Source organism: Elgaria multicarinata, chromosome 14, assembly GCF_023053635.1.
Source record: "Elgaria multicarinata webbii isolate HBS135686 ecotype San Diego chromosome 14, rElgMul1.1.pri, whole genome shotgun sequence".
Lineage (NCBI taxonomy): Eukaryota > Metazoa > Chordata > Lepidosauria > Squamata > Anguidae > Elgaria > Elgaria multicarinata.
The window spans coordinates 20922898-20950739 of NC_086184.1; the positions used below are offsets into that span (position 1 = coordinate 20922898).

General features: G+C 41.1%; 1 protein-coding gene across 1 annotated transcript in view; it reads left to right on the top strand.

Annotated features, from left to right (window-relative positions):
- CDH8 (cadherin 8) overlaps nucleotides 1-27842 on the top strand; it is a 272479-nt gene that overhangs the window by 213217 nt on the left and 31420 nt on the right. The window contains exon 8 of the mRNA XM_063140865.1: nucleotides 14163-14284. Within this exon, the coding sequence (XP_062996935.1) occupies nucleotides 14163-14284 (122 nt within the window). The remainder of the gene's footprint in view (nucleotides 1-14162; nucleotides 14285-27842) is intronic.

Below are 27842 nucleotides of genomic sequence, written 5' to 3' on the forward strand. Positions count from 1 at the left end.
CAGCAAAAGGAACACAAAGTTGGTGCCTGCCTGACCTCCAAAGGGAGGGAATTCCATAGGAGGGTTCTACCACACTGAAGGCTCTTCCCCTGGTGGACTCCAGTCGGAGGGTAGGTCTATGTGGAACCACTAGGAGCATGCCCCCAGATGACCTCAGTGACTGGGCAGGATGATAGGGGAGAAGGCACTCTCTCATATTTGTGCTTAATTAGGGCTGTCAAGAGATTTTTCAGACAGGGTTATCATAGAATCATAGAATAGCAGAGTTGGAAGGAGCCTAATAAGGCCATTGAGTCCAACCCCCTGCTCAATGCAGGAATTCACCCTAAAGCATGCCTGACAGATGGTTGTCCAGCTGCCTATTGAATGCCTCTAGTGTGGGAGAGGCCACAACCTCCCTAGGTAACTGGTTCCATTGTTGTACTGCTCTAACAGTCAGGAAGTTTTTCCTGATGACCTGCCGGAATCTGGCTTCCTGTAACTTGAGCCCATTATTCCGTGTCCTGTTCTGATCTTTAACATTGATATGGCAGGCAGGTACTCAATGGTCTTCTCCAAATTGGAAATAGCTGGTACATATGAGTGAAAATGTCATTTCAGTTTCTTTTTAGTAAGAATTTATCAAAATATTCAAAGTTTTTTCCTTGAACTCTGGGAACATGTGTGTGTGTGTATGTGTTTGTTTAATCAGCTTCCATAATCTGCTCAGAAACTTCTTCTGAAATTTGCATGGATTGTAGAACCTGCAAAAAAGAGGGGGCGGAACCATTCAAAATGCCTTAACTGCCCCAATTTACTGCAGAATCTTGTGTCACAGAAGGAACCAACGTGAAGTTTGTGGTGGGGGTGAAGCTAGGTAAGCTCATTAAACTCCACCCTGCAAGTGGATTTCCCTGGCATCCCTACAATAGGCACATTATGGAAGTGTCAAGACCACTCTTGCCCTCATACCATGCTGCTCTCTTTCCTCCATCTGAGCGATCCAGTTTCTTGCTGCAACCTGCACCCAAACAGATATGCTATCACTATAACGATGAGGCAGCAGCAGGCTGTTCCTTTCCTAGCAGGATTCCACCTGCTGCACATGTTCCAAGTTGACCCAGTTGGCCCCAAGATCACAGCATCCTCCTGGAATGCAGAGCTGAGGCTGGGGCTGGAAATCACGCATGACCATCACAGGGAAATCTGCCCCTTTGGGGGCTTGCTGGACTTCCCTGGAGTCCATGACTCTGCTTGCATTTGTGAGCTGAGCCACAGACTTCCCCCCCCCAAAAAAAAATCTGGGAACTGTCTCATGTCACCCCCTAAGATATCCATTTGCACAAATTGCAACCGCACATTGGATGCCTAATGTGACCCTTGCAAGTGCCAAAATGCATGTATGCAAATTGTGGATCTAATTTGTGCAATATTTGACTGTAATCTACTTAATTTTGTGCAAATTATGCATATTACGGCTGAAATGTGCACAAATTATGACTGAAATTTGCGTAAATGTGCCACAGCACCTGCAGGCAGCACCAATGGGGACACAATATGCCACTGCGATTTATGTAAATAGGATTTGAGAGGGGAACTGAAAATCTGTGAGCTGGCCTGACCTGATACAGATCGAGATGGGCCATCTTGCAGATATGCAAGCCTGGAAGCTGTGCTGCTGAAATCTTGGCAAACTTCACACGCCAGCCCAAAGATTCCTCTGACATCGCTATTGGAGACTTGAAACACGGGTGCAGCAATCAACCTGGTAAATATGTCTAAACATTGGAACTGATGTGTAGATCACTTGCCACTGTGAGGCTGTTCTCAGCAGCATTCGTTTGACAAGCATCAGGTGCATTCTAACTCTAAATGTTCTACATGGAAGTAGATGATGATATGGGACTACTTTGAAATAAGTGCTGCTCTTTTTGCATTCTGTGGTGGCACTCTGATGTGACTACCACCTACGTACCAGCACTTAATAACCTGCTCTGAGTCAATCCCAGTCTGCCAGCCCATGTCCCTGCAGGTTTAGGACTTCACACTTTATGGCCACAATCAGTTGTAGACTTATGCACACTTATGGCTAGTGGGATTAAGGCTGCAATCCTATACACACTTACTTGGGAGTAGGTCCCATTGAACTCTACAGGGCTTGCTTCTACACTACGAGTGCACCACACTTTGTGTTGCATTGTGACTTGTTTACAATCCAAAATACGAGTTAAGTCAGTTAAACCCATTGATTTCCATGAGCTTAATCACACTTGACTCTGTGTTGAATTGTGGTCCATCATTGATTGGAGGAAATCCTAACAGAATGTCAGTTGCTATTGCTTAAAGTTGTCCTGTTTTTTGTCTACAGCATGACAGTTAACAAGTTAGTGGGTTGTATACTCCTGCTTTAAGTGCACAATTAATAATGCCACTACAGTTCTTCTAATGTGTGTGTATGTGTGTGTGTGTTACACACACACACACACACACACACACACACGTACGTGTGTGGTAAGTTTTTATTTTTAACTTGTGTTACATCCATTTCACTAATGCTTGCTATATATAATATGCTGAGGTCAATTTGATTACTCAAGCTTTAAGATTGGATTACTCAAGCTCTAGGATTCTACTTTCAGGATACTAAATTTCCACAATTGTCTGCATGTCACAATTCAAACTGCTCCTTCCCTTCCCGTACTAGGTTCATGGCATTCCAATCTTATTAGAGTAATGCAATAACCTCAGCAGAAGTTATTTCTACAGCTGCATATCAAGGAATCCATTGTTTCCATCCTGGCGCTAATGCTACTGCAATGTCCTAAATCTCAATTATTATTAATTAATTAATTGATGTAACAGGAGTAAATATAAATGGAAACTTAATGTAGCTGGGAGCCACAAGATAAAGCTGAGAAAAAAACAAGTTAGGGTGAGCATATGAAAAGGACAGGGCTTCTGTATCTTTAGCAGGTGTATAGGAAAGGGAATTTCAACAGAGAATTTCTTCTCCCCAACAATTAGGAACCTTGTGCAATCAGTCAAACTTAGAAAGAGTTCCCTTTCACAGCTATCCACTTTATGCAGAAAGGTTGATGGTGGAGCTGGTGTGTGTGTGAGAGAGAGAGGGCATAGCTAGATGCATGTTTATCCTGGGGATCACCCTGGGATCATTCCTGTGCATCCACATGACACACAGTGGATCCCGGGGAAAGGGAGGGATGATCCCTCCCTTTCCCCAGGATAATGGGCAGCACTTTTCCCAACTTTTCCCATGGTCTCGGGATGATCCCAAGACCGAAAGAGGTGTGGGCCACTGTCCCAGTTTCGTCCCAGCTCCTCTTGAGTAACCACAAGGAGCCGGGAACCAGGCACTGGGAGGGAGGTGTGTAGATAGATAGATAGATAGATAGATAGATAGATAGATAGATAGATATTTTGCTGGAGCACTCCTGTGCTCACTTCCCCCCCCCCCAAATGGTGGGCATGAAGTTCTCTTCCTTCCGGGATGTCATGTGCCATGTGTAGACTAAGGGGGAGGATCTCATGATCAGCATATCACTGATCATGCCCTACCTGGTCTAGACATGCTCAGAGGGGGGGGGGGGCTTTTATCTGCTGCATTATCTACAACGGAGCCTGTAAACATGTGTTATGTTTTTGTCTGCAAGCCAAATACCATCTTTATGGTTTACCAAGAATATAAATACAATTACTGAACTGCTACACTGTGTATTCTCTGCAGAGAAACATTATCTAAAGATTATAAATTATGTGACTTTTAAAAAATATAGCATGAGTATAAATTAAAATGGAAGAGACATAGCAGAATTACTCTGGAGATGTTTTCTTCTTTGTCATCATCAATTGCACACATTACAATGGCACAGAGAGTTTGTTCATTGCTTTAACTTTTCCATTTGGTTTTCACTCTCCCTGCATGTTTGTGGGCACTGTAATCGTTATCAAGAAAGTGTGCTCATTTCCCCTTTACACCATCTATAATGGATTTCAAGTATTAGCAAATTTCACTATAATAATTTCCTCCACTGGAGAAAAGGAGGGAGCGGAGATAATGCTAAAATATCTGTTAAGCACTTTACAAAATCCCATGCCTTCAGTTCCAAGAGAAATAGGAGTAGGTTGTGAGGAATCTGTTTTCCCCTGGGTGAATTCAATAAAACTATTGACAGATGGTAGATTTTATTTCCACCACTATGCCTACTTTAAAAATCTATTTATTTTTGAGCATTTGTTGGGGGGGGGGCAGTTGAAAAGAAATTGTACCCCAAAATGTTGAGAATGTGTGCAGGGATTCAGAGCTTACCTCACTGTAAGAAGATGGCTGAAGGATGTATGTGCATTCTTATAGATGAGAACAGGAGGATGGTATTGTAGGGTCCCAATCCAGTTTGGGGCACCCTGTGCTTACCTTCAGAAAAAGAAAGAAAGAATGAAAGAAAGAAAGAGATACCTGCCTGCTCCATCTCCAAAGTAATTTGAAATTTGGGTCTTAGGTTATCTGCATTCTTAGCTCTCTTATTTTGAAATCAATAAGATGTAAAAATGCTTATGGTACTGGCTGGATTAAGGCACAAGCGGAAAGGGTAATAAATGATGGATGCAAAAGATATAAACAAGCACTGCACTTTTCAATCAATCTGTCTGAGAAAAAACATTAGCTCCTTATCTTGTATTAATATTGTCATGCAATATTTTTCCACCAACAGTCCAGATCACTTTATAATATCGTGATTATTATTCTTGCATTCTTGCATTTAAAAGTCCACCCTAATTATGACTGACAAAAAATGATTTTCAATACTATACTTGACATAGACTTGCTCAAATCCTTGGATAGAATCTAGTGTTTCACTGTTTCAACAGTAGGGCTCCTAAGTCTGGAGAAGAAAAGCTGGGGACCAAGGCAAGAACACAGGATGAATGCTTTTCTTTTTATTTTTTTCTTAAACAGGACTTAGATATGCAGCCATACAAAATCTGCCATGCCCGATCCCCGCCCAGCACGGCTTGGGAGGGCATCGGTTGTTGCAATGGGAGAGGAGCCAGAAAGGAAAACGAAACCACTACATGCACATGTACTGCCTCATGAGGCAGGAGTGGAGCCGAGGCTATAAAATCTTGCCCCAGCGTTCCTCAACCTCTTTCAATTTCGGCCCCACCCTCCCTCCCTATGAACAAGTACGGGATCAAACCCAGTCAGCTCTTTTGCATGAGGGGCTGAGTAGGAATTTCTCCTGTCATCTAGAGATGTTCAGGTTTTTGCCTAATACACTCTAGTTTTAATCTTAGAAACGGAGGATAAATAGGTCAATTATAAAGGCAGGGTTGTGCGGGAATTTGGGGAAATCAGAGTAGGGACAGTGAGCACCAGTGAGCACAGAGGAGGGCCAGGATCTCTTCTCGATCCTCCCAGAGTGCAGGACACGGAATAATGGGCTCAAGTTAAAGGAAGCCAGATTCCGGCTGGACATCAGGAAAAACTTCCTGGCTGTTAGAGCAGTGCGACGGTGGAATCAGTTACCTAGGGAGGTTGTGGGCTCTCCCACACTAGAGGCATTCAAGAGGCAGCTGGACAACCATCTGTCAGGGATGCTTTAGGGTGGATTCCTGCTTTGGGGTGGATTCTAGTCCAACCCCCAGGGGTTTGGACTAGATGGCCTTGTAGGCCCCTTCCAACTCTGCTATTCTATGATTCTATGATTCTATGGTGATTGGCAAATCAGAGGTCCTGCTCCTTGAGGGCTTTGCAGCTTTTGTGTCAGGATATGGTTTGCCTTTGGGAACCTTCTTGTCTCATCTACTCGGCTATGCAGCCAGAGTGGGGATGTCATGGGTCGGTCTAACCAAACACTTAAGTGTAGCTGGAAAGGGTGCTGGGAAACCCGACCCCTGTTTCCAGCTGAGTGGCTCACCCTGAGGGGCAGGCTAGGGCCTGCAGTTAAACAAAATAGATGCCTGCACATTCATGCTCAGATCCATAGAGGGTAGCATATCCATGAATAAACAAAGAGGCCCTAATTTAACCCAGGCTCTGGTGTCTGTGTTTTCATTTTGGGAATTTCCCCTTCCCTTTGCAACACAGAGTGGGTGGCTGTGACCAAAACATGTCATTCCAAAAGTACATTTGTGCACTTCAAAAATTCAAATCATGCAAAAGTTGTATTATGTTAGCTGATGCCACATGTGTCTGATTATGGAACTCACTACCACAGGATGTAGTGATGGCCACCAATTTGGATGGCTTTAAAAGGGGGTTGGATAAATTCCTGGAGGAGAAGGCTATCAATGGCTTCTAGCCCTGGTGGTTATGTGCTACCTCCGGTATTCGAGGCAGTAAGCCTGTCTGCACCAGTTGTTGGGGAACATGGGTGGGAGGGTGCTGTTGCACCATGACCTGGTTTGTTGGTCCCAGGCCGACAGCTGGTTGGCCACTGTGTGAACAGAGTGCTGGACTAGATGGACCCTCGGTTTGATCCAGCATGGCAGTTGTTACATTGTTACATTCTTATATTTATTTATTTATTTATTTACATTTATATACCACCCCACAGCCGAAGCCCTATGGGCGGTTTACAACAATTAAAAACAGTAAACATTAAAAGTATACAAAAATTTAAAAAAACATAAAAACAGTATAAAAACAACAGTATCCATTTAAAAACAACAATTCTGGGGTCCATTAAAAACAAACTTAACGTTGTTAAATGCTGTTAAAATGCCTGGGAGAAGAGAAAAGTCTTGACCTGGCGCTGAAAAGATAACAATGTTGGCGCCAGGCGAGCCTCATCGGGAAGATCATTCCACAGTCGGGAATATATGTTTAATTCAAGCTATCCTCCATTGTGTGTCATCCAGAGAAAGTTTCTCTGCCTTTCCCTTAGATTTCACTATATCACCATACCTAGAATTTGATAATGCAGTCTTACATGTCAGTATTGCTGCTCAGGGCACAGTCTGTTTGGAGATTAAAGATTGCACTGAAGAATGTGGGGTGGGGGAGAGAAAGACATAAAACAGTACAGAATATCGGGCAGATAGGTTATCTTGTTAGATCCACCAGATACAGGCCTGATAAATGTGCATCAGATGGAAATATTAACACAGCAACTTTGCAAAACTGTAGTGGGGAAATCTCAGACAATGTATTAAAGCAACCCAGCAGTGTAGTTAAAATTTTGAAAGACTCTTGCTATTTGCCCCCAATCAAGCTAATCTTTTATGTAAAAAAACCAAAGAAACTAATTAATGTATACTCTGTATACTATATAAAGACAACAAAATGCACATCCCATTAGAAGCAGTGTAAAATGCTTATTTATGTCTGCTAATCCAGCAAATCATAAGTACATAGATCTCATTTCTTGGATCAGAGAATGAATGCTTAGTAAATCCTAAACATACGTATTTGGAAGTGGAAGGCTTGTGCATACCCCTTCACGTCTGGAGATATGAAAAAACCAGTAACTGTTCAGATGCAGGGATCCTGACCTGCTCCTTCCAGCTTGTACATCCTCAAAGCTACTGTCTCAGGCTGCAAATGCCCCCTGAAAGCAGAAAACTAACACATCAGGGAGAAATTTACTGTTCCAGTGCTCTTTCTGCTATGCTAATTTACTACACGCTGGAAGCTTTTGCCATGGAACATCCACACATGGGCTGTTCAACTAGAATTTGAAGTTATGCTGTTGTAGACAACATCAGCTCTTTCTATCATCTCTTTTCAATAACATGTTAAATCTCTTAGGCACCGATCCTATGCCCACCAACCTTGAGGAAAGACACAATGGACTCCATGAGGCTTACTTTTGGGGAGGAATGCTTAGGATTGCACTGAATAGCTTTTTATTATTATTATTTTACTCTAGCAACATGGAAGCAGTGACAACCCAGCATCTTTGTGTAGTATATTGCTAACATGAGAAGTCCCAAAGTCAATAGAGCACCTTCTGTAAGAACAACAGCTGTGTTGGATCAGACCTAGTCTACCATTTGCTCACACAGTGGCCAGCCAGATGACCACAGGAAGCCAACAAACGGGACACAAGTGCAACACTACCCTCTCACTCATATCCCTAGAAACCAGCATACAGAGGCATGCTTGACCTGACACTGGAGGTGTTATTTAGCCATCATAACTAGTAGTCATTGATAATAGGGCTGTGCACGGACCCCCCAATCTGCTTCGGAGCCCAATCCAGACCTTCTGAATCAGGCGCAATCCACCGCAGACCGATCCAGACCTCCCCTGATCTGCCTTGGAGCTGGAGCCGAGGTGAGATTTGGACAACCGAATCACTATTCGGATGCGTTTCTCCATAGAGTTCCATTGGGAGAAATAAATGTCTATATATTTTTTCATTTTTCAATATAGCAACATGAAATTTTCTGAGCTTACAGATGGATTCATGGTTGTCATCTGTGGAAATATTGAGAATGATCTGTTCACAGGTTTTCTCAGAAATAATTATTTAAAATTGGATATTTCAAAGGAACAGTTCAAGCAGTCTCCCTTAGCAAATAGAGAAGGTCTGTGTATTCAAGAAAAGATCAGACACTATCCATTGAAGTGCAAATCTCCCCTTCTCAGTGTTGTCTTTCTTTTGTGTTGTAAAAGCTGTGCTAGCAGAGCCTGAGGGTGTTCCTGTTCAGACTCCAATTAGCAGTGAAGGACTGTAAGTTAAGGACTAGGTAGGTACAGCGCAGAGAATGTGGCTAGTGGCTACACAAAGCAGAAGAACGTAATACTGGACAGCCTGCCTACTCGTGCTGCTGAGCACAGCACTCACACCTAGCCCCCTGCCTCGTGGTGCCTGAATGCGTCTGCTGCCACCTTTCATTGTAAAATAAAGAAGTTTATATTTGTATAATATGTTTGTGTGCTGCTTTGCCAAGACAAATTGTGTGCTTGTGTACAACACAGCCTGCTTTACAGTAACACAGACAGATTAGTACCAACAGACACACAAACACACTCGTGCGCACACATACACACACACACACACACACAGAGGATAAGATATAATTATATATTTTTGTAGAATCATTATTATTATTATTATTATTATTTATTTATTTATTTATATAGCACCATCAATGTACATAGTGCTGTACAGAGTAAAACAGTAAATAGCAAGACCCTGCCGCATAGGCTTACATTCTAATAAAATCATAATAAAACAATAAGGAGGGGAAGAGAATGCACCAAACAGGCAGTATAAAAGTCAGAACAAAATCAAGTTTTAAAAGCTTTAGGAAAAAGAAAAGTTTTTAGCTGAGCTTTAAAAGCTGCGGTTGAACTTATAGTTCTCAAATGTTCTGGAAGAGCGTTCCAGGCGTAAGGGGCAGCTGAAGAAAATGGATGAAGCCGAGCAAGGGAAGTAGAGACCCTTGGGCAGGTGAGAAACATGGCATCAGAGGAGCGAAGAGCACGAGCGGGGCAATAGTGTGAGATGAGAGAGGAAAGATAGGAAGGAGCTAGACAGTGAAAAGACAAATTGTGTGAAAAGTCAAATTGTGTGCTTGTGTACAACATAGCCTGCTTTACAGTAACACAGACAGATTAGTACCAACAGACACACAAACACACTCGTGTGCGCACACACACACACACACACACACACACACACAGAGGATAAGATATAATTATATATGTTTTTTTATAGAATCATTATTATTATTTATTTATTTATTTATTTATTTATATAGCACCATCAATGTACATGGTGCTGTACAGAGTAAAACAGTAAATAGCAAGACCCTGCCGCATAGGCTTACATTCTAATAAAATCATAATAAAACAATAAGGAGGGGAAGAGAATGCACCAAACAGGCAGTATAAAAGTCAGAACAAAATCAAGTTTTAAAAGCTTTAGGAAAAAGAAAAGTTTTTAGCTGAGCTTTAAAAGCTGCGATTGAACTTGTAGTTCTCAAATGTTCTGGAAGAGCGTTCCAGGCGTAAGGGGCAGCGGAAGAAAATGGACGGAGCCGAGCAAGGGAAGTAGAGACCCTTGGGCAGGTGAGAAACATGGCATCAGAGGAGCGAAGAGCACGAGCGGGGCAATAGTGTGAGATGAGAGAGGAGAGATAGGAAGGAGCTAGACAGTGAAAAGCTTTGTAGGTCAACAGGAGAAGTTTATATTGGATTCTGAAGTGAATTGGAAGCCAATGAAGAGATTTCAGCAGTGGAGTAACATGGTCAGAGCGGCGAGCCAAGAAAATGATCTTAGCAGCAGAGTGGTGAACAGAAACCAACGGACTGATGTGAGAAGAAGGAAGGCCAGAGAGAAGAAGGTTGCAGTAGTCCAACCGAGAAATAACCAATGCATGAACAAGAGTCTTGGCAGAAGAGACAGACAAAAATGATCGAATCCTGGCAATATTATACAGGAAAAAACGACAGGATTTAGCTATAAAGCCAAGACTACGAGCTTCCTTGACTGGAGTAAGTGTAACATCATAGAATATTAGAGTTGGAAGGGGCCTAAAAGGCCATCGAGTCCAAACCCCCCTAATGGAAACACATTCAGACAAACACAAAGGACACCTGTCTGGAACAAGGTGGGGGAAGGTAAGAAAACAAACACACATGGAACAAACAAACTAACGTTTATAAAGAGTAGAATAAAATCAAATGCTAAAGAGAGAGAGAGAACAGGTAAAGTTCAAGAAAGAAGACCAAACGGGTCTGGGACAGATAAGCCAGCTTTTTATATACAAATAGATTCCTCCCAGCCTGGTGGCACCAAGCAATGCTCCGCCAATGGCTAGCAGGCCCGTCTCCTCTCTCAGCCCTGCCTGCAAAGACTTCCCCACTCCCAGGCTGTGTCGGGCGTGGCAGAAATGCACTTTTTCAAAATTCAAAATGTGCCCATGTTTGGGATTCCCTGCTGTAAACTGTTCATCCTTGGGATGAAAACCACTATTCACTGATAAAACAAATTAGCAAATTATTATTGCTGTTGTTAGGGCAGTTTACATCTATGGGCAATATACATCCATTCATAAAAATACAAAATGCAACATAATAAAAATAGCTTTTTTTTTTAACGTGGGTGTGTGTGAACAAACAGCCCATTGCAATTATAGCATGAAGTACACAGCTAAACATCAAGGAGTACCTCTTCTTGGAGATTTCCAAACTCAGTGAGTTCTTCTCTAGTGTTTAGGAAAAAAAATTAATGAATTCTCATCAAGTTTTTAATTATAATATCTTTAGGTTTAATGTTTGTCTTTCACATGAAAGACAAACATTATGGGGCTAGTCACAAGAGGCATGAATAATTTCTTCAGAAGCTTATCTAATTAATTACATTCCTCTCTAATGTCTCTAAAATTTGAACCACTGTCATTCCATTCATTTAAATAAAAAGGGATCTTTAGTATTTAAATATGACACTTGGCACTGAGAATTCAATGCCTTCATTGTTTGTGTGTGTGTGTACACGTGATTTTTAATAGTTCAGTTAAAGAAATTGTGTTTCAAATGTTCTAAACGTTCAGTTTCCATGCAGCTGTATCCCCACCCCAGACAAGAAGTGCATTATTGTGCCATGTGAAATGTACATGCCACTTCCGTGAAGCCAATTCATTGCATGGAATCTTCTGACCCATGTGATAAATTGTGAATGGGATGACTAGTTGCATTTATCTGTACACCAAGTTTAATGAGCTTTCCCAACCAAATTTCCATATGGATTCCTCACATCTACAAAGACAAAATGCAGATAGGTGGTGGGCGAGTTGCATTTATTCATGTGCTCCTTTCCCTGGAAATAATCATATTGGAATTAATGAGGGCAGTAGAAGGAGGGACCTTACTTAATAGTAGGGTACAGATATTGAATGTAGAAGATCACAGGATTAATCCCTGGTATGTCCAATGGCAGGAAGCCGCCAAGCAGGATATTAATGCAGTAGACTCCTCCTGCTCGTATTTCCTAACTCTTGGTATTGGTATGCATACAGTTTCTGATACTGGACGTAATGCATAGTCATCGCAACTAGTATCTATTGACAGCATGATCTTCTATGAATTTATCTCGGAATGTGTCTAGGTTGGTGGCCAGTCAGTGCTACTGCCAGTCATAATAGACAGTACTGGGATAAATGAACAAAAAATCCTTACTGGAAAAAGCAAGCTTCTAGAGCTCCCATACTGTGGGAAAAGGCGTTTCACCAATTTTTAATGGTAGAAAGCAAAAGTTAACATACTGTTTCCGGGGGAAGGAAAGCTGGTTAATTTTGAACCCTATTAAGAACATAAGAGGAGCCGTGCTGGATCAGACCAAGGGTCCATCTAATCCAGCACTCTGTTCACACAGTGGCCAACCAGCTGTTGACCAGGGACCCACAAGCAGGACAAAGGTTTAACAGCACCGTACCATCCATGTTCTCCACCAACTGGTGTCTATAGCATCTCCTGCCACTGGTTTATGTTGCTTCCCACCCAATGCATTTAAAATAGTAAGTAGAGAAGTGAAAGGAGATTCTTTGTCGTGCTATCTAATAAAGTGAAAATCAGGATGAATGAGGATTTCATTTTTTGCTCACAAAATATGCAAGCATGCCCCATTCAAAGCTCTGAATGCAAGCAAGAGCCCACGTCCATCAAAACTATTCACAACTTCACAAACAGGTGCTCGTGTACATCTCATTCCCTATTCATAGTTCAATTTGTGCAAATTTCCTAATGTGCATAAATGGTCCTCTGTGGCTTCACTTTAGCCTATGGATGAATGTTTCAGAAATTTCAGGAAATTTGTGCAAATCTCCCATTTAATCCATGCTCAATTTGTGGAATTATCCCATTCACACAAATCAAGCAGTGATCACAAATGTGGGATAGAATTGGGCAGGAGATGAACAGTGAAATAGTATTTGAAAAATCTGGTGATTCAAACATCGCTCATTCACCCATACCTGGAAAACACTTTCACAGGATGTCATCTTTTTTCATTATTATTACCCAAACAGATCTTGCTTCTTCCACCTTGTTCTTGCGTAAGTCTGCATTTATTTATTTTTAGAAGTCAACATAAACATTTGTATAGATGTTTGTGCATATTCTTGTATGCACGAAAATTCTTATTCATTCTGCAGGCAGGTCATAGCCCGCTGAAACTTTTACATGAGTTCAAAAACCTGACTTCCGGCATGATGCAATCTTAACACATACCAGAAATATATGAAGCTGATTTGTTCTATAATCACTGCATTGCCAGCAAATTGGCATCTGCAACAAACCATCTTTCAGAAAGGTTAGTCTGCTGTTGCTGATCATACTGAGGAATGTAGGGTTTAGTAAAACATAGACTGAAAAGGACATACACAGAATCTAGCAGGTGTGGGTTTTGTCAGTTTGATTGTTTGGTATAATTAGAAAGTAGGATAAATTGATAAACACTGTATTTGGGAATACATTCCATGGAGAAAACTGGGACTTCCATTAAGAGAAATATGATGCATTGTAGGTATAAACATGGGGCAACACCTTTGTTCCTTTAATGCATTTTGAGTTCAAAGTCACATTTCTGGATCAGATTAATGAACCCGACTTCTTGAATAATCTTACAATATATTCTTTTTTTCATTTCTTTTTGATCTACATCAGTTCCACTCTTCAACTCTCTTACAAAATCTGATTAGAACACTTCTGTTATATTTTCTTTTTCTTTCTCAACCCCCCCTTCTTTTTTGTTTTGATTTTGCCAAGCTGAAATAATAGATGTGCAGTCGTCTGGCTAATAGAGTAAAATGGCAAAGATAAGGAATGAAATAAATCTTGGTTGTTTACAGCCTCTTTTCCCCATGCAAAATGCCCTTTATCAATAAAAGAATCCTAACTTCATCAGCGGGGGGGAAAAAACCCATCTACCAATTTAGTCTAAGAAGGTCTTCATCAGGCTAATCTCCAGCAAACGCTCTGTGCAATAAGGATTTATTTGCTGTCTCTCTTTTGTGAAATGCTGCCCATTCTTCTTTATCTCCCCCCACCCTCTCTTGGCTGTTAGATAAAGCAGCCCAATTATCGGAAGCAGAAAAGGCACAGCAAGCGTTCAGCATGGAAGTGTCTATCTACCTTAGGTCCTTGATGTCATTAGTATGAAATGAAGTGTGCTTACCTCTCTCTCTTTTTCCGTGCTGTGTTTCTCTTCTCTTAGGAAACCCCAGTCAAATATCTCGAGTTCCTGTTGCTATCAAAGTTCTCGATGTGAATGACAACGCTCCCGAACTTGCGTCGGGGAACGAAGCGTATTTGTGCGAAAATGGAAAAACCGGAAAAGTAAATATCTCTATGTTGTCCGCACTGTATAGTTTTCACTAAAACCTCCTGGTTACCTGTCTGCTAATGTGAGTTATATTGTTCCCCTGATTCAGTGTGAAATTGAACATATAAACCTGCCTTACATTGATGGGCCATCTAGCTCCAATGCTCTCTCCTCTGACTGGCATCAGGTTTCTTAGGTCTCCAACAATATTCATTCCCAAGCCTGTTACTTGTAGGGATAATGGAGAAATCTCCAACAGAGTATGGATTCCACAGTGGACTGGTTCCCCCACCCCACAATTTTCAAGGATTGCATGGACTTGCTTACTGGTTTGGTTTGGTTTATGTTTATACTTTCTGGAATTTTACACAAATTTAGGTATAGAAAAATATGTAATACAATAAAATCTGAAAATGTGCATGTCTCCAAATCATGAAATTGCACCTCTTGGGGTTATTTCCACATATTTGCACATTTTTACAAGTGTGAATTTGTGGAATTATGAATTTGTGCAAACTTGGGAAATTGGAAAAAAAATCTGATTCCATCAATGAGCAGATGATGGAATGAAAAGTACCTGACAATTCACAAAATACAGAAGTTACAGCTTTTACAAATTCCCTACATCTCTAGTTTTAGCTGGAGACACCAGGAATTAAACCAGGAACCTTCTGCATACAAAGTACATAGGCACATGCTCCAGCACTCAGCCAGAGCCCCTATTCTTTAATACATGGAGCAGCATTGAGCTTATACAGATGATTTCTTTGAAACATACATCTTTGCCTGATGTATGGCATATTCTTGGCCAGATAATGCCAACAAGCAAGCTTACTCCAGTGTGGTTTGGTTAACTATGGGCTCATCTACACCAAGCAGGATATTCCACTATTAAAGTGGTATATAAAAGGCAGGAGCCACACTACTGCTTTATAGCAGTATTGAAGTGCACTGTAGGATCTACACTACTGCTTTATAGTGGTACTGAAGTACACTGACAACTGTTGGGGCCCATGACACATCTACACCAAGCAGGATATAACACTATGAAAGCAGTATGAAAGTGGTATGAAAGCGGTATATGGTAGGTGTCAATGGGCCCCAATAGTTGTCAGTGAACTTCAATACCGCTATAAAGCAGTAGCGTGGCTCCTGCCTTTTATATACCATTTTCATACTGCTTTCATAGTGGAATATCCTGCTTGGTGTAGATGAGCCCTGTGTGAACCCATTGTTCTTTACAAGTATTTTTGTAATTTTATAAAATTCCTATCATCTATCTATCTATCTATCTATCTATCTATCTATCTATCTATCTAAATATTGATCAAGTGCTATAATCCATCTGTAGCATGGGTACCACAAGTGGCAACAGAGAATAAGACTTTGTTATGCACCTAGACAGGGGGAGGAAGAGGACCACTCTAGTCAGGCACAGTTAGTCCAGTACTCTCCAACATGGCACTGCACAAAACCATCACAGAGAACAGAGTTGGATGCATGTGTACTGCAATGTTGACTGATGTGACAAGTGCTTTAATAACTCAATTAACCAACTAATAGACTGAACTCACCTGGACAAAGCAGGATCATACCAATAAGTCTCACCCTAACCTGTGTTTGATCTTTTAGTCCAGGGGTGGTGAACCTTTTTATTTTTCCTTTCAAAAAAAAGGAAGGCCGCATGCCAGCAGCGGGGAAGGTCAAAGAGATCAGTAGGTGGAATCAGAGCCAAAAGTGTGTAGAACCGCCCATTTCCTCTCTCTCTCTCTCTCTTTCTAACACCCCTCCTCCCTCCCTCCCTCCCTCTCTCTCTCTCCTTCTCTCTCTCTACCTCTCCATCCAGCCCTGCAGGCTGCTTTTGTGGTGGAAGATTGCTCTTCCCAGAGGTCTGGACATATTGCTTCCAGAGGGCTTTTGAAACTAAGCTTAGACCCAACTCTTGCAGCCCTAGGACTGCAGATTGGCCATCTTTGATTTAATTATATGAATAGACCTTTTGCATGCACAAACTCTACATTCGTAGGCAACTTTGCTTTTTTGCATAGGTTGGAGCATGGAGCATTTGTATGTTAGTCTATTCACATGACTAACTAAATGTGCATAGGTTGGGAAACGGCTTGCAGCTATGATTCCACTTCCCTTCAATACATGTTTGGTATCTCCACATTGGTCAGGTCATGTGAAGAATTTATTGTTAGGTATTTTGAGCTGGTTACAAACTTACCCAAAATGCCACCATTGTTCTAGATTAATAGAGGTACAATCAACCTCTTCCTCTTATGTACAAACTTTTTTGCCAAACACTGAGAGCTTTTCCCCGCACTCCAGAATCATTTTTGTACATTTCTCCCAGATCCTGCAGTTTGCATACATTTCTCAGGACTTTGTGCCAACGTCTGAGCAAATTGTGCAAATTCAGTTGAATTTGTGCAAATTTGGCTGCCATTTGTAATAATTGCTCAGAAATTTGTGCATTGCAAAAAGTGTAAAACCTGTGCGAAATGTCCAGAAAAATCCATAAACTGGCCCAACTTGCTGAAGATGGAGTCAGTCACTACAATGGGAACTGGAACAAAGTCCAGGGGTTGGACCTAGGAAAACTCATTGAACTCCACACGCGCACACACACACACTGGATTTCTCCAACATCCCTGGGATTAAGTAGACTTTGTAGGATCTTGATAACTCACATATTCCTAAATAGAACATTGATATTAGAGATTTTCTTCAGGGAATGAGTAAAATGAGGAGTAAAATGGGGGAATGGGGTGTTGCTGATGCCCAAGGTCAGGAGTATTTATTTATTTTATTTATTTATTTATTTATTTATTTATTTATTATACTTATATACCACTCCCATAGCCAGGGCTCTCTGGGCGGTTTACAGAAATTCTAAAATTGAGATAAAAACAAGAATACAAAATTTAAAACTCCTAAAGAAGGCAGGAACCTATCAGGGAAATAAATATTGGCCAGATCCTTTATGGAGTCTGATCCACAACATCTTCCTTGCCCATCATACAATAAATCTCCAATTCTGGGCTGTGTTGAATGATACAGCAGAACCTAATCTCCCAGGAAGCAATACAGTACAAATGAAACAAAATCATTTTTATTATCCAGCTTGTGAAGACACTGAGTGACGGAAATCCGCAGCTTTGTAGCTGCCTAATTTATTTCTGGGTAGTGACATTTTAATTTAAATAAACAGCAGTTGACAGCATGACACTAGAGTTGTTAATCCAGTAGTCTTGTGCCTCGTGGGTGTTTGGCAGTAAATTCACCATTTACCAAAGCAGCTTACCTGATAATAGAGTAAGAATTTGCTTCTTATTGTGGGCCAATACAAGAACCTATGTGTGCGAAGATTAGATTATTGCAAACAATCCATGTTTTCACCTCCCAACAGTCATTTCTTCAACTCTCTGCCCTAGTTACCCAGTTGTGTATATTATTATTATTATTATTGTTGTTGTTGTTGTTGTTGTTGTTGTTGTTGTTGTAGTAAAGAACCTATTGATTCACTGAAGAATGAGATTTGTGAAATGGGGCTCCTAGCAAGTGAACAGAGCTGGTGTTAGGGGTCAACAACTTGGGGCACTTGCCCAAACCTCGGCAGAAGGAACACTCCCAGCCCTGGAAATTGCAAGACCTGTTTTTCCTTCCCTTTGCTGCCGCTCTCCCCTCCAAGCATGTGAACAGTGGCAGGAGCAAGGAGAAAGACCAGCAATATCCACTTAAATCTACCCTCTGCCTCTTGATGCCCATGCAGATTAGGCCCAGGGGAAGAGAGTGAGTGAAGGGACAGTGTTGAAAGGGACAAAGTGGAGGTGGACCAATGCAGGAAGGGAATCTACTCAAGGCATTTTGCCCCAGGGCTCCCCAACACCTGGAACCTGCACTAGTCTCAGCAACAGGAGATCAACTTTTCAGATCATATCCATCCATTATAATAACCAGTAGATTGTGCTCCACAGAAAACAGATAAGCATGGTCATATGCTCAGAATAATAATTTGTGGCCTTATAAATCATCAAGCTGTACATCAAAATTGTGGAACTCCCCCCTTCCCTGCCCAGGCCAAGAGCTAAATTCCAATCTCTCAAAGGTATTTGCGGCCCCATTCTTTCTATGAATGGGGTCAAGTAGATGTGGTCAAATGCAGAGTGGGAGGCCACATTCCATCTGTGGGTGGGACAAAAGCAGGGTGGCTAGGGGCAAAAAGTGATTCTTACCCATTTTAAGCCTACTCAGAAGTAAACAGGACTAGCCTCTGCATGTGTAATCAGAGTTAAGCAGTGTAAACTTCAGATGCAAACAAGACTGAATGACTTAGCTTCTTCTCCAGGCTCTCTCCCTCTACTCAGCAGAAGAAAGCTCTTATCTGTGACCATGTGCAGATTGGAGATAAGAGCTTTTCTCTAATGAGGGAGGGGGCAAGCCTGAGGATGAAGGCTTCAGTTCCTTATATATGGCCCATAGGCTGTAGGTTCCCCCATCCCTGCTGTACGTTGCACTGTCATTGGGGATTTACAAACGATAGACTATAATATTATTATCTAAAATAATTACTTTCTAATAATCTAAAATATCTTAGGTAGCTAACAGAATCAAAAGGAACAATTAATCCATAAAATAACAATTATGTGTTTAAAACCATGATTTAAACCCCTAAATAGAGTCATGATAATTTCGAGCAGGAACTTAATAAGGAGGAATGACTTAATCAATAATTACCAGTAGAAATGAATGGGGAATTACTTTTTTAGAGTACCAATAGCTCAATGAAACAAGTGTGTCAACGTCTGCAAGAAGAAAAGAAGCAGAACACCATAGGCAGGAGCAACTACTGAAAAGATCCCCCTGTAACCACCTGACCCATTTTATTATTAATGATTTAACTGAAACATTAAAAACAAAATGCTATCTACAAAGAAATAAAATGGTATCGAAAAAGATGGCAGGCATATAACACTCTGCTATCTGAGGTGTGTTAAGGTGGGGAAAGGGTTCCTCTGGAACCACAAGATACTCCCCTCCCATTCCCTCCCTTCAAATCCAAGCCACAGAGAGGGATCCAGCCAAATTCTCCCAGTGCTCAACAAAACACAGCCACCACTCGCTCCCTCTGGACCTGCTTGTGAGCTCCCAGCCATTTCCAGACATGTATTCAAGCGACTGGCAGTTGTTCACCCCTTCACAAATCACAGTTTTGAATAAAAATGGTGATCCACGTTTTTCCATAGATCAAATCTTATGCAAATGGTGGTCATAAAGCAGCCGTTTGTGCAACATTAGAGGAAGCTGGAGATCACTGAGTGGGGGCCCAGAAGGCCATGTGTTGGGGATTCCACAAGACTCCCAGACCCAAGTGGATGCTTGTGCTGTCCCTAGTCACAGACTGAAGTGCAAAGAAGAATAAAAGATCTGATATAAATCTCTTTGCTCCAATGGGACACTGTGCTGGAATCCTTTCCTGCCAGACTATCTATCTATCTATCTACCTATCTATCTATCTATCTATCTATCTATCTATCTATCTATTTGGTTCCCTTGTAATGAAATTTAAGAATAATATTCAAAGTGATTACTCTATTTTAATTGTTCTTCTATTACCTTGCTAATAGCTAGATCAAATTGCTGAGCTTTCTCATGAAGACACTTTAAGAATTGATTTTAAAGTGTATGAAGAAAACACTCAGGGGCAGGAAACAGCCCATTCAGGAAGAGCAACTATTTCCATTTGGGAAGTGATTCTTCCCAGACTCTCTCCACCCTCTTCTTCCATTATCCTATTATATTTACGTTCTAAAAGCCAACAACAGGCACTTGCATCCCATGCGGTGTATGTCTGAAAACCTTCCTCCAAAGCACAAATGGGTTGGGCTGTGATGGGACAGATGTTGCTAGTGGAGAAGGAAGTAAGGAATAAAGACACAAACACCAGAGCTTGGGATAAACTAGGGCCTCTTTATTTAACAACAAAGGAGATTCAATCCCTCCCTGGAACTGCATGTGAATAGTGCGGGAATCAATATGTACTACTCTCAGGCTACTTGCCTGGTTTAAGGGCGAGCCACTCTCTTAAGCCAGGAGTCAGGTAACCCGGCCCCTTTCTTATATGACACTGTGAGAGTGTGGGGAGACTGCCCCACGTCATTCCCATGCCAAGCCGTAAAACCCTGAGTAGATGAGGCAGGAGGATCTCCAAAGGCATACCATATCTGGACACGTTTGCTGTGAAACTCATGAGGAGCAGGAGCTCTGGCTGGGCCAAACACCTAAAAGGTGCCAGAGTGGTCACTGTCCCTATTCCGGGATAGCAAATTCCTGCACATCCTGCTGACGAATTGACCAATTTATCCGTTCACCTTAAAACTTAGGCATGGAGTAGGCAAAACCTTATAAAGGAAAAATTCCTACTCAGCCCTCCCCCCCAAAGGGGGCGATTGGCAAAGTCCCATGCTAGAAGAGGGAGGGAGTGTGGGAGCTGAAAAGATAGAGAGGCCAAGAAAGGGGTGGGACTAGCTTTTATAAGCTTGGCCCCACCTCTGCTTCACTTGGCCCATGTGTGCAACACGTGATGCCTTTATTCCCCTCCTGCCCACCGCAACTACTTTTTCTCCCTCTCACGCCATGCCGGCCAAGGGGAATAAAAGACTTTGTGGACATTCTAACTGCTTTGTGGGAAAAGTCAGTAATACAGTGGCCTAATCTACACCAAGCAGGATATAGAACTTTGTAAGCGGTATGTGATATGTGTCAATGGGCACCAACAGTTGTCGGTGCACTTCAATACTGCTATAAAGCAGTTGTGTGGCTCCTGCCTTTTATATACCACTTTCATACTGCTTTCATAGTGCAATCTCCTGTTTGGTGTAGATTAGGCCAATGTTGACAGAGAGTGTGTATAATTAAGTGGAAGGGGAGTTAGGGAGAAACACACACACACACACCGAGTGGCAATGGAATACTGGATACAGAATATGATAACTTTGTTGTTGTTTTTGTATTCTTTTGTATATGGGATAGAGGCAAGAAATCTTAATGTTGAAATGGAAGGAGGGCCAGAGAAACAATCAAGAAAAGAAGGGGGTGGGAGAACTGGTGCAAAAGGAAGCACAAACCTTGTGGAAGCATGAATGAAAGAGGCAGATGACTCAGGAAAGTGGAGGGGGAAGCAGTGGAGAGAAAGTGGATGGATGTGCTTAAAGGGCAACTGTTACACAAGGTCTGAGCAGGAAGTAACTCTGTAAAGCAGTAGTCATTAGCATTTTTAGACACAGCACTAGGGATGTCCAGATTTTGTAAAATCCAATCCATCTGCATTGCATGAATTGTCAAGGACCTTTTATCCTGTTATCCACTCACTGATGGAATCAAATGTTTTCCAGTTCCCCAAATTTACACCAGTTTGCATTGGTACAAATGCACAAATCCCTTCCCCAATGTGCACATTCATACCAAAATGTACATTTTCATGCTTTAGCCTGGGGTGTGTGTGTGCATGTTGTGTTTTGTTTTTAATTTCCTTTTATGACTAACTTTGCATAAAATTCTGGAAAGTAAAAAGAATAATAATAATTAAAAAAAACTATCTGAAAGTGCATGGAATCTATACAATTTTGGGGAGGGGATCCATTCTGCTGTTTAATCATGGGTCAGATTCATAGAAATCTGAACTCTTTTGATTCCAGTTCGGATTTCTCTAACATTCGTACTCAGCAATCTACAAAGAAGCAGCCACTTGCTAAGTTCACTCAATCAGTTCAATCAAATTATTACCTATACCTCACTCTTCTGCTCATTGAGCACTCAGCAGCTTCATCACATAAAAATACAGTAACCTAACACAGCTTCACAATTGCCAAAAAATCACTGATTATAAACAGAAAGGTAGCAATCTAAAATACCATTCAATTTAAGGCAGCAGTAAAAATAATAGTTTAATAAAATCCCTGTCCATCTTCCTCCTTGTTTTTAAGAGTTATGCTACCCTGTGAGGATGGAGTTCCTATATCTCAAGCATGGGATTCTTATATCTCAATAATTGGTGGGTAAGGGGTGGGGTGAGGTTTTTCAGGTTCAGCTTGTCAGGCCGGGATGAGAAGCCGAACATGTTACATTTCTTTCACCTTCACAATGATTTGCTCTGTCCTCTTTTGCATTTACACTCTTAGGCCTTAGCTAGAACTAAGGTTTATCCTGGGATTGTCCTGGCATCATCTCTGTTCATGTAAATGACACACAGGATATCCCGGGAGCAGGCAGGGACGATCCCGGGATAAACCTTAGGTCTACCTAAGGCCTTAGTTGTTCTCCTTCTGTCTTTGTAATTTTTCCTTACACTAAACAACCAAACAGTGACACTACTAGTGTGATCCATGTTAGGTCCTGTTTTGATACACATGTGGATCCCAGCAACTGAGTTAAAAACCAATGCTGTCTAAGAGCTAGCGAGGACAATAGCTTGTAGCCCAGAGAACCAAGGAGGTGGAGTGGTTGTGTGTGTGGGAGAGCTCAATTTCATTTGCAGATTTAAACTAGCAACTATGCATAGAAATAACCAACCAAAACTAGGTGGCTTTCCTCTAGTCTGGATCCAAATTCTCCCTTCTTCTTTCAAATTAAATCTCTTTCATCCAACATGAAGAAAGAATGCAGTTGCTTTCAACTATCTCAATACATTTACACATTTGCAGGTTAACTTACAGCTAAGTTAAATTGAGTTTGAATCACCTTAAGGGAGCTGATTACATCTCAACCTCTTAGAAAACCTTATTTGCAGTCTGTAAATATACTGAGTGAACCATCTAATGCAGTTCATTTCTCCATGTGTTCTATTTTGGGCCCTGATATAATTGAAAGTGGCAACCACGGCTGCCGGTGACGTGACAGAATGCATTAAAAACTGTTGATGTATAACATTGCCAGATGAATTCTTCTTGCTTTTCTTCTGAATCCATAACAGCAGAATACTAAACTCAGAACCTGAAAAAGCATGCCACTTTGCGTTTGGCATTCTTTACACATTTTTGCACATTGAAAAAGTGTTGTGTGATTCTGTGTTTTCCTCTTCCTTGTCTCCCCCACTCACACCAGATAAGTAAACCTGATATTTAACATTAATGAATCACCAGTTTATGAAGAAAACACCTACACTGAGAGTCATCATTCACTGTGCATGCTACAAATTACTCCAAACCCAGAGAATCCATAGACTCAAGCTGAAACTAATTTAGCAATGGTAGGAAGGGTTTTGGAAACCATATTTTCCTAATTCCTTTCTGTACAAATTCAAATGTACATTTCCCTGACACAGCAATTTCCAACATTCCTAATTATGGTTACTCTTGATTTGTTTGACTGTATTTAATTGTGTAAGAGTAATCAATGTGATAATCGTTTGCCTAATGCCATTTACTTGCATTCATTTATTTGTTAATTCATTTATCAGCCATTCATTCGTTCTGTCTTTACCCCACAGTTCAACCCAACTGGCCTGTAAGGCACCGTGCAAATAATGAAACCCACAGCCCTGTTTTACTCAGAAATAAATCTTGTTTAGTTAATTCAGGATTGTTCCTAAATAAGTATGCAACCCTAAAGCCATTTGAAGAGCTGAAATATAGTGCTGCATGTCCCCCAATTCTCTGAGAAGTAGTATACATGTTTGGTTTCTGAACATGGATGTTGTCTTTGTATTACTTCTTTTATTTCAATATAAAGTCCCTGTATCACCACCCAGAATGTAAAATGCAGGTGTATGCCAGGCTTTCCCCCCCCCCCCCAATTCTACTAAGCCATGTGATCACTGTAATCCATGTGATAAGTAAGTTTCCTGTACGTTTACTAAGGCTAAGGATGAAATGCAAGTTTGAGTGGAAAATTGGGGGCTGGACAGAGGACCCAATGCATTCCTGTATCACATCTCACATGTATTTAAATCAATATTGTTTTTATGTTTTTGGTTGCTTTAAATTTTTGTATATCTGTTTTTAATGTTCATTGTTTTTAACTTTTGTAAACCGCCCAGAGAGCTTCGGCTATGGGGTGGTATATAAATGTAATAAAATAAATAAAGGGGGAGATGGAGAGAGAGAGAGAGAGAGAGAGAGAGACAGAGAGAATAAGTGGAGGCAACCAGGCATTCCTACAACGTGGCAGACTCTCGAGTGGAACACATATCTCCATAGAGGAGATGACCATGACCAGCTGGGTGTCTACTACTTCTGCTACCCAGATACAAACTGTTGATAGACATCTTCAAGGCCCCAATCTTCACTTTTTCTGGTTCACTATCTTTAAACTGACTTGGACTGGATAGGCCTTCAAACAGAAGATCCTTTCAAACAGAGGACTACCTTCTAGAAAATAGAGGGTTCTCTTCTGTATGGTAGGACACATGGACACCCTAGCAGATCCACTACCCTGCATCATATCCTCAGAGAATGGTCCTGCACCCACAAGCTTTGGGACACCCATAGCTTGATCATTTCCTCAGTACTCCCCCCTCTATCTCCTGAAAAATTGCGAACGACATCTTCTCACAGATAGTGAACACCAGGGGGAGAGGAGGGGGTGGGTTGTCTCCTTCCGTAAGCTCTGATGGGAGAGATACTGCCAACCATTCTGGGCTATTAAGCAGCAATTAGTACCATATTTAACAGACATGTCCAATTTAAAACTGTGTGTAGAGCAGAAACTTGCACTATTTCCTAAAGCTCAACCAAATAAAAAAAATAGCTTTATCCTACTTCAAGAAAGCTGTCAAGGAACTGACCTTGCAAACTTCGCAGGGGGAGAGGTTAGATTTATTTTTTAAAATATGAATTAGCTCCATCAATAAGGCTTTTGTCTCACCTTACATCAACAAGAGTGCAGATTTAAGGAGGCATTCTAGGATTACCTCTGCATGTGTATGGCGGGAAAGGGGAAGTGGAATATATAGAAGTGAGTGCTGTAAGTGGAGATGTGAGAATGAGCATTATTAGAGCTCATTGAGGTTTCCCGTTGTCAACCTCAAGGCTCTTTTCACCTCACTCGTATTCCCACATGTGAGTGACTTTTTTTGTGAATAGGAAAGGTGCACATTTTTAAAGAGGCTAAGGTGTAAACATCTGGTGTTTGGTGGCAGGATGTGCAATTTGGGAAGTGCAGCTTTGAATACAAGCCCAAACTCTAGAGATTGGGCAAATTTCCCAAGGATTACGCTCATGCCTGCATCCGTGTTCGGAGTTGTGAATGGGACGTGTTTGCATGATTTGAGAACAATAAATGAATTTTCCTACATCCCCAGCTGGAAGGACAGGAATCCCCCCTTTTGTATGCACACATTTTTGCATAACCAATACCTGGAGAAGGGTTTTAGAAGATCACGTGCTTAAAAAATAGCCTTGGACTTTGAATATCAAAAATGGTTTATTCATATTTGAAACGAAATTGAAGTCTCTCCTCCTTCCACAAAAGCACCCATTTTGAATTTGCTTGGAACTTTGTCCCAACTCACCACAAACTTTGTAGGTGTATAAAAACTCAGGGTCTCTTCTGCCTTGGTTTATTTTGTATTTATTGATTTCACCATCATTACCTTTGTTGTTTCTTATTTATTCCTGTGCCCCTTCCAGAACATTGTACATTTACAAATACTGGCAAAAGGAAGGATGGAGGAATAATGAGAAACAAAAGTAATTATTTTAAAGAGTTGAAACGGCTTGGTTTTTTTAGGTGACAAATAAACTCTCATGGGTATATTCACTCATTAGGTGTTAAAGCTTGCTACTTGAAACTGCAAGTTGACAAGCCTATTGACAGTTCAATTTACTTTTAGAAAATGCTTAAACTTGCCTTGAAGCTAAGAGGAAAGTGTTCCTCACAGTGATTGTCCAGAATGAAGGTGGGATGAAAATCACACTTTACTTTCACAGGTCTATTCATCTCCTGTGAAAGGGGTAGGGGTGGGGGTCTGCTGCTTTCAAGTGGGGATACAACTTTAGTAATTGTTACTTACCTTATATATCTTTATGGGATGGCATAGTTCTAAGTCATGTGGCTGGGCTGGGAGGCTGTAGAGAGAGTAAGGCTTTTTTTTTTTTTTTAAAAAAAAAAAAGAAGTTTAAAGCAAGAAAGCCCCTTTGCCACCTCATAAAGTTAAGTAACGTAAGTACCGAACAGGGTTGATCAGTTAGTTATGTTCCCTCAAGTTGACTTCAACGTATGGTGAACCTATGAATCAGCAACCTCCAGTTGCATCTGTCCTAAGCCACGCTATTCACATCCTTTAACTTCATGTCCGTATCTTCCTTTATGGAGTCAATCCGTCTCTTGTTTAGTCTTCCTCATTTATTTATTTATTTATTTATTGCATTTTTATACCTCCCAATAGACGAAGCTCCCATGGCGGTTCACAAAAATTAAAACCATTCAAAATATAAAACGAACAGTATAAAAACATGATATAAAATACAATATCAAAGCACAATCAGGATAAAATCAGCAGCAGTGCAGAAATACAAATTTAAAACAGCAAAGTTAAAATTAAATTTCTAGACTGTTAAAATGCTGAGAGACTAAAAAGGTCTTCACCTGGTGTCTGAAAGAATATAGTGTAGGTGCCAGGCGAACCTCCTTAGGGAGCTCATTCCACAGCTGGGCTGCCTCAACAGAAAAGGCCCTCCTCCTGGTAGCCACCTGCCTTACTTTCTTTCCGTTCTACCTTCTCCTTTCCCTAGCACTCCTTTCACTCCTTTTTCTAATGAGTCTTTTCTTCTCATTATATGTGCAAAGTAGGATAGTCTCTCTTGCAGCATTTTCGCTTCTAGAGCGAGTTCTGGCTTAATTTTTGTTAGAACCTGTATTTGTCTTTTTCATGGTCTATGGTATTCACAAAACTCAGAGATGAGGAACTTGTATCCTGTATTGATCCTTCATTAAACAGGAAGTTAGTGTAATGACTTCCAAGTTCCTTTCCAATTCTAAAATTTTATGATTTTATGAAACGTGTTGGGCATTATAACATTTTATTAACATTTCATATATATTTTCAGTACCATTTTAAGTCTCTCTCTCTCTCTCTCTCTCTCTCTCTCTCACACACACACACACACACACACACACACACACAGAGACACACACACACACTGCATTTGCTGTTGTCCTGCATCCCTCTGTCTCACTACGATTTCAGATTAAGAACTGTTGATGCTGCCTCTAATCTACACACTATATTTGCATGTTTGTTTGTTTTTAAGGTCATGGCAATGTATAACAATCTGGTGGAAAAAAAGATATTTTCTCCCTTCAAACATTATTTTCCAGACCACTTTTTATTACTATTCAGATTTTCCAGGCAAGTCTCAGCATGCATATAGGAAAGCAATAAATTCTGGGAAACATTACAGTGACAGGTCAATCATGAATACTCTTCTCCCTTTCGTTTTCTTATGTTGTAATCTCTCAGCTAGAAAGTTCCAAGGAGTTACTTTGGTAGTGGTCATTCATTAAGCAATCACTCAGCACTGAGGGAGGGGGGAAACAAGGCAGCACCTAGCTGATAAAACAGAAACATTT